The sequence below is a fragment of the Pteronotus mesoamericanus genome, unplaced genomic scaffold (genome assembly GCF_021234165.1).
Source record: "Pteronotus mesoamericanus isolate MK-2021 breed Mesoamerican mustached bat unplaced genomic scaffold, CSHL_Meso_final contig_74, whole genome shotgun sequence".
Lineage (NCBI taxonomy): Eukaryota > Metazoa > Chordata > Mammalia > Chiroptera > Mormoopidae > Pteronotus > Pteronotus mesoamericanus.
The window spans coordinates 6,696,542-6,712,645 of record NW_026555247.1 but is presented as its reverse complement, the minus strand read 5'-3'; the positions used below and the strand labels follow the sequence as shown (position 1 = coordinate 6,712,645).

General features: G+C 43.3%; 1 protein-coding gene and 1 pseudogene across 2 annotated transcripts in view; one reads left to right on the top strand and one right to left on the bottom strand.

Moving 5' to 3' along the window:
* Positions 1 to 16,104, top strand: part of TMEM241 (transmembrane protein 241) — a 114,330-nt gene that overhangs the window by 14,063 nt on the left and 84,163 nt on the right. For both annotated transcript variants that reach the window (XM_054583448.1, XM_054583447.1), the window contains one exon: positions 10,418 to 10,499. In XM_054583448.1, the coding sequence (XP_054439423.1) occupies positions 10,418 to 10,499 (82 nt within the window). The remainder of the gene's footprint in view (positions 1 to 10,417; positions 10,500 to 16,104) is intronic.
* Positions 6,742 to 8,418, bottom strand: LOC129078794 (60S ribosomal protein L4-like; annotated as a pseudogene).

Here is a 16,104-nt window from a genome sequence, read left to right as displayed (position 1 = left end):
GCGTATGAATGAATCTACTGGACTCAGGCTTTATTGTAGACCACACCTCCTGTCCCTGCCAGTCTGCGTCAGTACAGCCCCTCTGGCCTCTTCCTGGCTGTGCTGGTGCTATGAAATGTAACACTTCCCAGACCTGAGATTGAAGGCGTGTGACTTGCGCAGTAGTTTGGAACTTTAGTCACTTGTGGACTATGTACTGGCATGGTGCTTGTACTGGAACTTTTTTTCCTCATTTTTATTAGAAATGAGATCTGTATATCTCCTAGCCTGTCTCACTTACTATTTGGGGACCGGGGTGACTTACTTTTTTTTTCACTTTTTTCTTTTTTGGTCTCTATCTCTTAATACTAGTATCTCCTCTGTTCTGTGCTGTCCCTGCAGCCTGTCCCCGAAAGCTCACTCCACATCAGCCTTGGCCCTCTCAGGGGCGGGCGAGGGGCCTGGGACTGGGGGGAGAGGAATCCGCTCTGAGGGGAGGCTGCAGGCGGCAGCTTGAAGGCTGCAGCGGGGTCCAGGCCTGAACTACACGGAGGGAAAATAGCGGTCTTTCAGCCAGGGCACTGTGGAGATTTGGGAACTGGTTTCTTTGAGGCCCTTGTTTGGCCTTCAGGGATTGTCAGAGCCTCACTAAAGGTGACAAGATTTTCATTTCAGCACAAAATGGGGTTACCCTTTGAGAATCTCAGGCCAGTAAATGAAATGGGAAATGGGAAGAAGAGATGTTTCCAAGTGGGGAGAACCACTTACGAAAGTGCCCTGAAAAATGGAACTTTATAGAAAAGGTGTAACTGGGTCCTTCGTGTTTAGCCAGGGGACTCTGCCTTGTGTATAAAGTCTTGGGCCCCCCAGCTTGTAAGTTCCAGAGGCTGGGACTCACTTTAAATCAGGAGTCAGGAAACAAGGGACAGAGAATAAGTATTTTAGGCCTTATAGGCCAGATAGCTTCTGTCGCAACTACTCAACTCTACCTTTGTCACATGACAGCAGTCACAGATGGTACATAAACAGACAGGAATGGTTGTGTACAAACAAACTGCTGTGTTCAGAACCAGGAAGCAGGAGGGGATTTGGCCCATGGGCCATGGTTTGCTGACTCTAAGTTATGCTCTGTGACAGAGTATCATCACAGGGTTCTTGGGACAAGTAATATTAGGGTTGAACTTTGTCAAAGGCCTGTGGCCTTCTCTGAATCAGAGGAAAAGTAAGGAAGGAGAAAGGTCTAGGAAAAGAAAGAAGGGAGGAGAAAAGGGAACCACATTCACCAGTAAGGACCAAACAAAAAAAAAGTAGGAATTTTCCGTAAGTATTCAGTTATTGTATCTAGAAGTCCTTACAAACTATAAAACAAATGTTGACTTTACGACTGTAAGGTATTACTGTTTAGGCCAGTGCCAGTGGTCAATATGTGAACCTTCGTATCTCGGTTGCTTGTTATTCCTACATTTGGAAACAGTTTATAGCTCCACTGGGTGTCAGTATAACACAGAGAGTTTTCAAGAATTCAGCTCAAGAAACCCTTCTGGCACTCTCGTTCAGATAAACTGGGTGTTTTCAAGGGAGCAGATGTTCCCGCAATAATGCATGCTCTATTTGAAAAACAAGTGATTTAATTTAATTAGCCTTCATCTCAATAATAACAGTTTTATAAGTCATGCCAACATTTTACATGCTTCTTGTAAAATGCCTTATTCATTAGCGTTCTATGGACAGTAGAGTGTGCACACACAAAAAAGTGAGTCCATAGCTCAAAGATGTGGTATTTGTGCTTGTGTGAGGTATAAATCATAAGCACTGTAAGAATAATTATGTCTCGGCACCATTTTCAAACCAGACCCTGTGGCAAATAGGCCTTCGACAGGGACTGCAGTCTGCAATTGTATAGCGTACAATCTTTCCCCCTAGAAGTTGCTGTGAGATCCCTTCCTACACACATGCGTGCACACACACACAGAGATATAGACACACACACATACATAGACACACATAGACACACACTCACTGGCTCAGCTGCTCCCCTGAGGCCCATGCAGCACAGAGACCCAAGGTTCTGCACGGACCACCTACGGATTTAATTCGTCTTGCCTCCTTTGTTGGCCCAGAGGGCAATGTAAGAAAAACCAGCATGGGAGGTCCAAATGGTGCCACATTGTGAATGAAAGTTGGAGAGAGAAAGAGTGCATTATAAGTAGTATGTGCCTCCTTTGTTCCTACAGTGGAGGCCTTTGGCTATTTTAGAATCATACAGTGTTAGAGCTATAATGGAGGGTGTCTTAGTGTGGGCTGCTACAACAAAAATACCATAGGCTAGATGGTTTAAGCAACAGAAATTTATTTCTCACAGTTCTGGAGACTGGGAAGCCCAAGATCAGAGTGCCAGTGTGGTTGGGTTCTGGTGAGGCCTCTTCTTGGTTTACAGATAGCTGCTCTCTTGGGTCTCATCTTCGAAGGGCACTAATTCTGTCATAAGAGCTCCACCATCATGACCTAGTTTCCTCCTAAATGCCCCACCTCCAAATACCATCTGGAGTGAGGGTATCAACATGTGATTTTGTGGGGGACACAAACATGTAGTTCATAGCAGAGAATGAGTCAGTATAACCTCTGGAAGGCAATTTTATGACAGTTACACACTTTATGCATGTATCTTTGAACAACAGTTGCACTTAAGGGAATTTATCCTGAATATTGCAAAAACATCATGAATGTAAGAAGAGAATATATTCAAGGATAACCATTACAGCATTAGAATAGTAAAAAATAGGATTAACTTAAATGTGCAGTAATAGCTTTGTATTTAATGATTAATAAATTGGGAATGGTTTTTGACATGGAAAGGGGTTAAGCAGATTATAAAGCAGTATATACACTAGGATACCATTTTTATTGAAGTGCTTATATACGGGCATGTGGCATTGTTTGGAAGGAGACATAACAAGGTCTTAAGAGTGGTTATTTTGGGTAGTAGGATTGTAATTGTAATGTTTTTGTTGATCTATTTTTCAATATTTGATAGCATGGATAGGTACTACTTTTTAATAAGACAATCAATACAACACACAGATGATGTATTATAGAACTATATACCTGAATCCTATATGATTTTATTAACCAATGTTAGCCCAATAAATTCAATAAAAAAAGAAAAAGAGATAAGTGATTGTCGGAAATAAAAAAGCCTCCATTCCAAGTTTCTACTAAGCTCATGTCTATTGAAGAAAAACATGTTTGTTTTTTAATGCAGTTAGTTTTTTGGTTGTCATAGTTATAAGTTATAACATGATTGGTATAAATGTTTATTGGATTTGAAACTGTTTGAATTCCCCGCTAGGGCCATTCAGAGAGGCAGCTGGCAGGATGCAGGTAATCTTTGCTCTCACCCATGCCCTTCAAAACTGACTAGCTGTAAGCACCAGCAGTTCTGTTCAGGGCTTGAGAAAAGCAGACAAAGAAATGTGAATTAGGGTCATGACTGGAGTTTCCTGATATATTTTGTTGCTGCAGTTTTCCTCTGGTACCAATCTAGAGGGTCTGTAATGCATCGTTCTCAGTGCTGGGAGCGCACAGTGAACAAAGCAGACAAAAATCCTTGCCCTCCACTAGCTTCTATTCCAAGTGAAATAGACAGACAAGAAACAAATACAGATGGCAGTGTATGACGTGTCAGATGGTGATAAGTGTGGAGACAAATAAAGCCAGGTAAGGGGATAGATGCGTGTGCCCGTGTGTGAGTGCCCGTGGGTGTGGGGCTGGTGGTTGTTATTTTGCATATGGAGGGTGAGACAGACTCATGGACAAGATGACTTTGTGAGCAGAGATCTGAGTGTGTGAGAGAGTGGGCCGTGCAGGTGTCTGCAGGGAGAGGGAGGGTTCCCAGCAGGGAAAGCAATAGCGCACCCTCAGGTGCTGGCATCTCAGGTGAAGAGCAAGGAGACCAGAATGCACTTTGTTCCACTTGTAAATGAAAACATCTTGGATACCATTAAATACATTAGAGAGTATTTTTAAGGTTTTTGATAAGTGTGGCCAAGTAGTACATACATACCCTCCAGAAAGATATCAATTTATATCTCATAACCATATATGAAGGAATTGATTTCATGAGTCTTATATTACATACTAACTTTAAGAAATTCCTAGTCTTGGAAAAAACTTGATATGTGATTGTCTTGAAGTTCTTTTATTATTAGGGAGGTTGGGTAACTTTCTATATGTTTATTGGCCATTTATATTGTGTGTGTATGTGTGAAAGAGAGTGAGAGAAACATAGAATTACCTGGTTTTGTCCGCTGATTTTTTCTTTTCTTTTTTTCTACTTTATTATTTTATTGTTTATTCCATTACAGTTGTCCCAAGTTTTTTCCCTTTCCCCTCCTCCACCCAGCCCACTCCTCTCACCCACAGTCAATCCCCTTGATATTTTTTTTCTTTTGTAGAGTTGATTTTTTTTCTCATTCAATTATAAGTACTCGTTATACATTAAGGATATTAAACTCCAGCCTGTTTTATATGTTGCCAATATGTTTTCCTAGTTTGTTAATTATCTCTCAATTTTCTTTATGGTGTCTGGCTTTTTTATGTAGGTGGATCTATCAGTCTTTCTTCATGGCTTCTGTCCTTGGGGTTATGGGTCGAAAAGCCAGAAGGAGGACATTTATTGAGTGTTGTTGCTGTTTTTCATGTGCCGTGCCCTGCCCCAAATACTGCATATTCATTCTCTTGGCTCATCTTCTCAATAGCTATCCAAGCATTATTATCCCCATTTTATGAATGAAAAAAAGTAAACTGAGTGCTTATTGCAAACTAGCTTTAGAGTAGGGATATAAACTTTCTATATGAAAGTTTGCCTGACCATAAAGGCACATTCTTTCCACTGCACAAAACCTCGGCCCTGTGCTTCTGCCCCCTGCCCCTAGATGACCCAGATGACCCTTAGATGACCTCAGCCCTAGATGACCTGACATAGAAGAAAGGGCTCAGTCCAGAGAGATGTGTGAAGTCTGTCTGTCCCTTAGTGCTACTGGTTGAAGTTAGTCAGCTAATTGGCGGGACGTTCCTTGGGAGAGAAGAGAGCTGATTATTCTTTCCAGTGATGTGTATAACGATGCCATTGTTGCAAGATTATACTCCCCAGTGCCCAAAACCCAGTATGATTTCCATCTGTTCTTACTGCACCTCCCTAGAAAACAATCCTGAGTTGTGGTGCCTAGAGTTAACTAGGATCTTAAAGTTATAGTTTTATTTTTTTTCCTGAAGAAATGATGTTTTAAAAATGTGCCAAGATGGCAAAAGCACAAAGAAGCACCAGCACCTTTGTAGCTCATGTCTTTACCTTGTTTCCACACTATTGCAAAAATATGGAACATAGGTGGCATGTATTTTACCTGCCCTGGGTAACTGGTCAAAGGTTTGACCCCTCTGTGTTGTGACAGCACATTAACAGTGGTGGAAAGCTTGAAAGGCAGAGCTACATTCTAGTTCCTGAAGCAGCAAGTGGAAGCAATTGTCCCAGTTATGTGAGCGCAGCTGCCAGTTGACTCCCCTCCTTGGAGCAGTTCTCTGTGGGCAGGGGGCCTGATGGTGCGCTCCCGTGACTGCCAGCTGTTTGCTGCCCTGTGTCTCACTAGCTTGTGAATTTTATGAGATCAATGTTGCCTAGAATTTGGGAATAAGCAATTAATGAAGAATAAGTTGGTGACAAAGTTTTACCAAACCGTAAGAGGCTCTTATTGCCGAGAATTATGGACCAAGGGGGAAAATTATGTCAAATAAAATACATTTGAATTTTATCCTCAAAACTGAGGGGTCAGGGGATACTGGAAAATCAAATGTAAGACATTTAATAGTGCCTTCTTGCTCACTGAAGAACAGGGGACGATCCACCTCAAGTTTGTAATAGTCAAGACTGAGCTACTGATTTTCCCACTCAAACCTCTTCCAGTTTTTCAAATGTTAGTGCACCACCATCCATCCACTATTCAAACTGGAAACCTGGAAGTCATTCTTGGTGCCTTCTGTCCCTCACCCCAAGTAGAAATTATCACCAGGTTCTATCAATTTCTCAAACTGGTCCATTCTTTCCACCTCCATTATCTCCTGTCTGGACCACTGCAGTGTGCACCTAACCGATCTCCTGCCCTCACATCCCTAACCCCATTCCATCTTTCCTCCATACTGTAGCCAATATTTGCAACATGCAAATTAGATTATATGACGTCTGTCCAGAGAAAGTCCAGCCATTGTTAATATAACGAGGATGGTTGGTACGACGTCAATGTAACCTGGCAGCCAAGGAGAGTAGACTGGAATCTCATGCGTGAACAATGACAACTTCACTGTACTAGTTAGTGTAGGTGGTAGATGCCACTGAGTGAGCATGTGCACTGTGTGGCCATGGCATTCAAAGAGACTGAGTAGGTAGAGCAACGAATGTTGTGTAAAGCCTGAACATTCCTCTGTGGAAACTATTTGGGTGATTCAGAAGCCACAGCTATGGGCAACTGGTGATTGGCAGCTTCGACATGACAACACGCTGGCTTATGTATCACATCTTGTGCAGAGTTTTTTGGCGAAACAGCAATTCACCCCGGTGACTCAGCCCCGCTATATCCCAGATTTGGTGCCCTGAAACTTCTGGCTTTTCCCAAAAACTGAAATCAGCTTTGAAAGAGAAAACCACCGATGAGGTTCAGGAAAAGACGACGAAGCAGCTGATTGGGAGGACTGTGTGAGGTCCCCAGGTGCCTACTCTGAAGGGGACTGAGGCGCGGGAAGGTTGTAGTTACTCTCGAGGGAGGCAGCTTTATTCCAGGTGCCATAAAGAACATCTAACTTGTGGAAAGCATTATTAGTCCAAACGCAAAAATGGCCCACATGCACACCAGGAAAGTTTGAAAATGTTCAGTTTGCATACATTGAGCGGAGTAGTTCTAGGGATGTTTCTGAAGACTGTGATGATATCATCATCCACATTATAGATGATGCAAAGTCCCCTGTGCTGGACACAACAATGGTTTCTCATTTTGTCTTGCCAGCTCTCATTCGCCGAGAGGCATGGGCCTTTTTAATATCATTCCAGGCCTTAAGTTTCTTAAGAAGGAAAAGAGCCTTCTTAGTTTCTTGCAGGCTTCAACTTTATCTTCAGCCACCAAAGGAAGTTCAAGAACTTCCTCAATATGATGACCTTTAGACATGGCCAGTGCTGGTAAGGCCGGAGCAGCCAGGGCAGAGCAGATGGCATATCGCTTCTTTGTGTGTCCACTCTGTGATGCCAGCGGCATCGTTGGTGCAAACACACGGCCCCCATGGTACATTTTTCCAAAAGCACCATGGCCAGAAGGTGTCTGACCTCAAACTCTGGGAATTTGAGGCACAGCTCTGCCAGCGCTCCACACCTCACCTCTGGTTTTGTGACCTGCTGATCATCACAGACAGCATAGAGCTGTCTGTTGTTTTTGAGTAAGTCAGTGTGAACAAAGGTCACAATATCTGATCAAATGGGAGCCTTGACACAGCAGGCAAAGCGACTTTTTTGCCAGACGATGCCCCCTTTTCAGAGTGCTCTGATGGCAGTGGACGAGCACACGCTGGGGCTTGGGGAGGGGAGGGCCACACTCTTCTCAACCCAGTGGCTCCCACAGGAAAGAGAAGCAATCAATTTTAATTTAAGATCTAGAAATATGCATTAATTTGCCAATCCTTTGGTAAGGTTTTTCTTTTACATATGGATGGTCAACTAGTATTCCCTTGAGTATTTTCTTGCATAGATGACCCTTAACGTTTACTCGGATTTTTAGTAAAATGAGAGCTTTGCTACTTTGAAACAATATGAGTACAGAATCCTTCTCAATTTTCCATGATTTTTTCTTATCTCTTTATCCTTTCACACTTGTCTTGCCCACACCTGGTTCGGCAGCAGTTTTTCTAGTGACTCACATTTGTTATTGCTTTTTTTAAAAAAGCTTTTATTTATTTATTTTTAGAGAGAGAGAGGAAGCGAGGGAGAAAGAGACGGAGGGAAACATTGATGTGTGAGAGAAACATCGATCAGGTGCCTCTCACATGCCCCCAGCTGGGGCCCTGGCCTGCAAACTAGGCACGTGCCCTGCCCAGGAATCAAACTGGTGACCTTGTGGTTTGTGGGATGATGCCCAACCCCCTGAGCTACACCAGTCGGGGCTCACATTTGTTATTCTTACTAGCAGCTCTAGTTTATGTTGGTGTGTGGTGGAGGAAGGCAGCTGTCTCACTGATAAGAGGTTAGGAGGTGGGCCACGAAATCTCTCTGCAACCAAAATCTTCGCAGGCGTCAGAAGTCCCACCGTGAGTGCAGGTTGCTCTGACTGCATCCACCTTGAGGATGGGCCCCGAGTGAGATGACGGGGCAGAGCGCAGGCACGAGCGCCTCTGTGTCTGGCTCATAGTCCCCATATTTGGAGCCAAATGCTCATACAGCTGCCCTGTAGCATCCATCTCCCAGGTATTTCTTTGATCCAACTAGACCTGTGCATATTTTTTGTAGTTAAGTTTATGTCTTCATGTTTTCAGAAAAAAGGGTTAAAATACAAGATGTTCCAAGCCGTGTTTTCTTTTCTTCCTGTCTGTGACTGCTCAGATACCCTAATGTCTCTTGGAGTACACGACTCGGCAGGAGTTTTCTTTGTTTGAGAGGGAATGGAGCACAAATGCATGGGGCCTCACTGACCTTACGTTCCAAAGTCCTGGGCCTGCTGCAGCTAGGCCAGCTGCCACTTCACCCGGAGCCTGCCTGCCTGCCTGCCTGCCTGCCGCCTCCCTCCCTCATCAGTGCTCCCTGCAGTATATGCTGTGAGCTTCCTTCCTGTGCACAGCGGGCCTTGGGTCTGGATCCTGTCTCTGTTGACCCTTAACGTCCAATGGGAAAGCCTTTTCCTAGAAGACAAGCACTTGGCTGATGTTACACTTGACCCATTAGGATAGAGGATGGCTTCTCCCTTCCTCTGTCCCCCTTTTGGTTGGAAGTGCAGACCTCTATTATGGCAGCAGGACTGGTGATATTCCTCAGATCATTAGCTGTTTGGTCCACTACCAGAGCAAAATCATGTTGTGTTTGCTGCCATTAGATAATGAAGTCCTTGAAGGTGAAGTGTAAAGGGGTGGTTAAAATCTGGGGCTTTAGCATCAGGTAGACCTGAATTCAAAGTCTGGCTTTGCCATTACTAACTCTCTCAACCATAGGCAAATTGCTTAAACACTTTGTGCCTTAGTTTCCTCATCTGCATGTTGGGGATAATAATAGTCACTTTCCTCATAAGACTGTTGTGCAGATTTTTAAAAAGGTATAATGTAGAAAACATTGAACATAGTGTCTGGTTTGTAGCTAGTGCTCAACAAATGTCAACTGTGGTGTTGCCGTTAATAAGATTTCTGGTGCTATCAGCACCTTCCAAGTTGCTGTAGGTATTTGCTGAATGAAAGGAAGTAGTGTTTAAAGGCCTTGCAAGAGAATGGAAACATTTTAATGCTATGTACCCTGGGAAGCAGGTCTGACCATGGATAGAGTGCCTGCTCATGCTAATAAAATTAACAAATATCATTTCTTGAGCAGACACCCTCCCAGGAGAGCAGTTCATTGAGTTAGTTGGGATTATTATGTTATATCCTGCTGGAATGGTTTCATTTATTTATATCTACTATTAGAATAGCTCTGGGAGCTTGAATTAGTGGACTGAATGCATTTGTAACTGATGAAGGGAAGCAAGTTATAACCTTTGGGATATGCACTCCACATAAAAATTGGGATTTTGCTTTTCTTGAGGAGAGCAAGATTCTAAATTGTAATGAAAAAGCAGTTCTTGGTGTGGCCGCATTTGAATCAAGTCCTTAAAGATTCCAGGAACCGACATTCCAGGTTAATGGTTGAAGAAGAACTTGAGCAGGGCCTCCCAGCTCAAGTTCTAGCACTCTCTTATTTTTCAATTCTGCCCTTTGACACTGTGGCTCCTTTTGTTGTGGAACCCTGGAGCCGTTTGATATATTGCCTAGGTAAATAGCCTTTTAACATTTTTTAATGGTTTGGCATATGTTCAACACTTCTGGGTACTTAAAATCCAAAGAGTAATGTTTACTGTCCCCTTAAAAAATTCTATTTGTTCTCTCTCCCAACCTGTGGGAAGGCTTTTTCCATGCCCAGCTTATCTATGTCCTGTTGGAGGGTCAGTAACACTAGGGAGGTAGCAGGGTGGTGGGCCGTAGGCAGGGTGGCTTTGTTAGCCTCCATCACTGTCAGTAGATACAGACCCTGTCACGCTTCTCAAGTCACTCAGGGATGTTTAGATAACTGCTGTCACTGTACTTAGTGCATCTGAAGGGTGATACCTTCCAGCTAGCTCTTTTGGACATAAAGTAACAGAAGTATTTTGGCCTCTTTTCTTCTTTCTAGATCTAACGTTTTGACGTGGCTTCCTGCTTCGGTGCTGTTTGTGGGCATAATCTACGCTGGTTCCAGAGCATTGTCCAGACTGGTAAGTGTCAAAGATCTTGAGGGACAGAGTTTCTCTCTTCTGCCCCTTTGCCCTTTAACTTATTGCACCCGGATCAATAGGGAACGAAGTGCTAGCTTTAATGATGGTATAGCTAGATTGGAGAACAAGCCTTGGACTTGAGCCCAACAGGGGGACCTTTTACTTCCTCTCCCTGAATTGAAGCTAAACAGGTAACAGGGAAGGGCCAACACATTTTATCAGATGGAGGGGCACACAGGGAGATGCAGAAAGAAAGGAAAGAGACATTCGTGGGGTCTGTCACAGATAAGGAAAGCCTGCTCTCCCTGAGCATAGTCCATCCTCAGGAGCAGGGAGAGAGCCTGCCCCTTGCCCCTGGGGAACCGTAACCCTGCCCATTGGTCACGTGGCCCAGGGCATGCTGGGTTCAGTTATGGATGCACATTCCTGACACAGAGTCAATACCCAGTAACAAGGGGAGTCTAGTGAAAAAGTCTGTGTCCTCCTACCCTAGTCCCCCTCCCCGGATTGAGCTCCTCAAAGGTGGGGCCTGTGAAGAACAAACTCCCTCCAGTTTCATTATATGGAACTCCAAAAATTTAGTTATTTTGCCATCAAAAAAGAATCCATAAATACCACATTGACCAGAGACTCAGAGTGCAGCTTAAAAATCGGTAATGGGAGTAATGCCTTTTCCTGTTTTTTATCTTGACTACTAACTGTTTTTATGTATCAGAAAATGATTGCATTCTTATTTTTGGGAAAATGCAAAATTTGCAAGAACAATTCAGTCTTTTTATGTAAAGTATATTGTCATATTGGTCCCTTAGCTCTCAGATATAAAAACAGTAAAAAAAACAAAGAAGATCTGCCTAACTGGATAACAATATTATTATTAACAACTCCAAAGTTGCAAAATAGTGGTTGAGAATGAACAGCAGTAATTTATAAATTACATCAACATTTTTTCCATGATTTATAAGTTGATGAACTTTCCAACTACTTAAGTAGATGGGATGATGTGTGCAGTGCGGGGGGTGGGGGCGAAACGTTCTGGGTGGGCCGAAGAAATAACCCACAGTGCACCTTGGTGCTCGGCCCAGGCCAGGAGGCCTGTGCTGGCCTTGGGCTGCCTCTCCTTGCTTCTGCCAGGCTCCTGCAAGTCTGTCACCTTACTTTACAGCCTGTGGCCTGCAGAGGGTGCCTCCTGTCCTAGTATAGCATTTGATAAAAAACAATGTGTTGTATAAGGCCTTTAAAATTTTTATAGGATCTGGGTAGTTATTGATTACCTTGAATAACTAAGTTTGAAATTTGAGTAACTAAGGTGTTGTGCCAATAATAATACTTGTTATTTGTACAGTGCTTTTGAAGTTTGAATAACTAAGGTGTTGTGCTAACAATAATACTTTTTATGTGTGCCGGGTTTTTTCATGTTTCCAGAGTGATTTTTTTTTTTTTTTCTGTATGTCATAGTCACCTGATAGGTGATGGGTGAGGCTGACGTTAACCGCAAGACAGGAAGGAACTCAGGTGTGGAGAGCCTTGGTCACCCGCCTCTGGTTCTAGATAGTGACAGCTCTTCTGACCTTTTGCCTTTTCAGATTCGCTCTTTAGGACCAATGTCTATGGATTTTAGAACAGACGCAGGGTACGGTAGTCATGCGTAAGTTCAGACTCCTGGTTGCAAGTGTTGAAAAGCTCATAAACTGGTCTAAATAAAAGGGAAATTTACTGGTTTACATAAATGAAAAGTCAGATGGCAGATACCTACTTCAGGCGAGGCTTGATCCAGACAATCCAATGATGTACTCAGAATCCAGCTTCTGTCTCTCTTTCTTTTAGTTGTGCTCTCTGTCTTTGCCCCATTTCTGACCTTTTGCCAGGCTCTCCCCTCATGGATGTTGTTGACTACAGACTCACATCCTCTCAGTTTTAAGTGTAATGGAAAGAGACTGTTTTCCGTGGAGCTCCTGTGTGAGTCCCTGGATTCACGCTGGTTGGCTCAGTCAGGGCCACTACCCATCCCAGGTCTGAAAGCTAACCTGGAGCATGGAATCATGCCGGCTGCCTGGCCCTGGACCAAGGCCTCCCTCAGCCAGTCACTGTGGCCGGAGAGACACAGAGCGCTGTTCAGCCAGCCCTGGTCATACAGGATCCCTAACTGGATCTTACGGACTGAGAGAGGGTGTGGCAGAGCCTCAATATTGGGGTGCTTTACCAAAAGAAGGGATAAGGATACGTGGTGGCAAAACTCCCTCAAAAGTCCATCATAAATGTCAGTCTGGTATGTCCTCAGGCATATGGGCAGTTCCATAACATGGAAAATGCTTCTTGAAGTGTGGCGCCCCGGTGGTGCAGGTCTGTGATCTCTGTGTTACCTGTCCATAGGAAAGGTACGTCAGCTTCTGCACTGACCATACTGTTCAGCTGCGCTGACATCTTATTTTTAAGCAATACCGTTTGTAGAAGGAAGCAAAAAATTGATTTACATCCTGGTCCAAGCTGCTTATCTTCTTGAGGACCAGCACTTTGGGTGGCATTGACCTAGAGCACAGCCTCCTTTAATAGGCGAAAAGAAGCTGCCCCAGTTCAAACTCTGAGCAAAGGGAAAGAGCCAAAAACCCAAATACACCCAATCAGGGAGGGAAGATGACAGAGAGGAGACACACATTGTTTTGTAGGTGAAATAACAACCCAGCCTATTTTCTTTGTTTTCTGAGTTTTTTATTTTCACATAGTTGCTTAAAAAGTCAGAGTGGATTAAACATGGGGCACTTGTACGGCTTGTGTTAGATGGAAAACAGGCATCAGTATGCTGGTGCCGAGCTGTCAGTTCAGTGGATCCAGGAGGAATTGGGGGAAAAGTGCTCAGTTAAAATCTGTGGGTGCATTGTTATGCAAAACACTTTTAGGTAGCTCTGCTCTGTCAAGGCCTCCTTTCTCTGACAAGACTGAAGCTCTGGTCTCCTGATGTGCAGCCCCTGAGAGGAAGCTGGTTTAACTCTGCCAAGTCCCAGTGGGGACATACTTTATTGATTTTCCTACCTGAAACTCACAACCAAATTCTATACAGAGATAAGGGAAAGAGATTCTTCTTGTGGCTACCCATTCAGCAAATATTTATTGAGGATCTGTTATGTCCTGTGGGCTTAATGACAAATCACAGTCCCTGACCTTGAGGAACTTCAAGGGGAGTCAGTGAGAGACACACAGCTCACTATGGGAACAGCCACCATGAATATTCAGGGTTAGTATGTGTTGGGCACTTCCCATAGCCAACCTTTATGACTATATAAAGTCCGACTTAATTACTCCCATTTGCAGATGAGGAAACTGCGATGCAGATTATTTGGCCAAGGTCAACAGCTAGTAACGGTTGAAGTAGAGACACAAACCCAAGCCCATGAACTTTACAGTGCATCTCCAAAGTTTACCCTGTTTCCCTAAATTTCACAGACCAAAGGAGATCAGCCCATCTGGACTGAGCAGGGTGAAGGGGAGAGGAACCGTATTGTTGTTCTCTCTTGTACTGGGGCTAATTCGAGTCTGCTTCTCCAGCTTCCCTACAACTGAATAAAGTCACAATGCTGATGGCTCTGATGGCATGAGTGCCAGTCTTTGGAGGGACAGAACAGTCCTGACTAGTCATGATTACTCTTGTTATAATTTTCTGGCCAGAGCCATTTCAGCTGGACAGGATTGCCTCAAAGCCTGTGCTGGTGAGTGTTTAGAACAGATGTGCAGATTCGTACATTAGGGAGCTTGCCTGTGAGAGGCTGGGCTGGTGGTAGTGGTTTGGCTCCTCAGACCCTGCTGTGTCGTTGCTTGGGGAAGCCAGGGTCAGAGGTTGGAGAGACTCTGCAAATCTAAGTTAAGGCATCTTGACAGGACTGGACTTGGTTTGTTACCCAGCTCTTTGATCTTGGTCCTTCCCTAATTGCTTGTCAGGATTTCTGTCTTCCATGAGCACAACATTCACTCAGCACGTTAGGATGGAGATTGGATGGGGGTGTTGGTGAGGAAACACACATGGAGTAAGTTACTCAGTTAAGCGAGCTGGAGCCCATGGATCATGTAAAAGAACTTGGATCCACAAAGGAAAAGAATGTAAATGTGGATGTGGAGTGGAGACTCTTCCTCTAATGTTCCCTGTCACTGCTGGGGCGAGGCAGCTCTCTCCTTTCATGTTGTTTTCTTATCAGAGCGAAACAGAGTGCAATTGCAAGGACTACTTATTAAGCTGTGGGCTGTCTGGCAAATCAGTAAGCCCCTTCTCTGGACCTTATGTATCTACTTGTTCCATCAAAAGATATTCTCCATAACCCTTATAAAGTGAGTTATTAAAATGGGGCTCCAAGGGGAAAACTTTACAACATTGGATTGGGCAATGATTTCTAAGCTATGATAACAAAGACATAAACATCAAAAGAAAAAATAGACAAGTTGGACTTCATCAAAATGAAAAACTGTGGTGCATCAAAGGACACTATCAGTAGAGTAAAAAGGCAACCCACAGAATGGGAGAAAATATTTGGAAATCATTTATCCGATAAGGGATTAATATCCAGAATATATAGAAAACTCAACAACAAAAACCAAACAACTTGACTCAAAAATGAGCAAAGGACTTACATAGACATTTCTCCAAAGAAGATATGCAAATGACCAATATACTCATGAAAAGATGCTCAACATCATTAATCATTAGGGAAATGCAAATCAAAACTATAATGAGATAACACTTCATACACATTAGATTGGCTGTTATCAACAATACAGAAAATAAGAAGTATTGATGAGGATGTGAACAAATTGGAACCCTTGTGCAGTGCTGTTAGGAAAGTAAAATGATGCATCTGCTATGGAAAACAGTGCAGTAGATCCTTAAAAAATTAAAAATAGGTATTTGTATTCTTACGCTCATAGCAGCATTCTACACAAAAGTCAAGAAGTGGAAGCAATCCAAGTGTCCATTGATGGGTTAATGGATAAACAAAATGTGATAGGTCCACAAAATGGAATATTACTCGTCCTTAAAAAGGAGGAGATTCTGATGCATGCTACAGGGGTGTCCAGCCTGTGGTGTCTCCGGGCCACCCTGGGAGAAGAAGAGTTGCCTTGGGCCAGAGAGTAAATACATTGTGACATGTAATCACAAAAAAATCTCATAATTTTTAAAATAACTTTACAATTTTGTGTTGAGCCACGTTCACAGCCATCCTGGGCTGCATGCGGCCTGCGGGCCGCAGGTTGGACATCCCTGTTGGATGAACTTTGAGGACATTATATTAAATGATATAAGCCAGTTACAAAAGGATAAATGCTGTATAAATCCATTTATATGAGGTACCTAGAGTAGTCAAACTCATATAGAGGCAGGAAGTGGAACAGTGCCTGCCACGGGCTGGGGGAGAAGAGAATGGTGAGTTAGTATTTAATAAGTGCAGAGTTTAATAGGTGCAGTGTTGCAAGATGAAAAGTTTTTGGAGATGGATGGTGGTGATGGTTGCAGAACAGTGTTAACATATTTAATGCCACTGAACTGTACTTAAAAATGGTTAAAATTATAAATTTTATATGTATATTTTACTACAATTTAAAATATATATTTATTTTTAAAAAC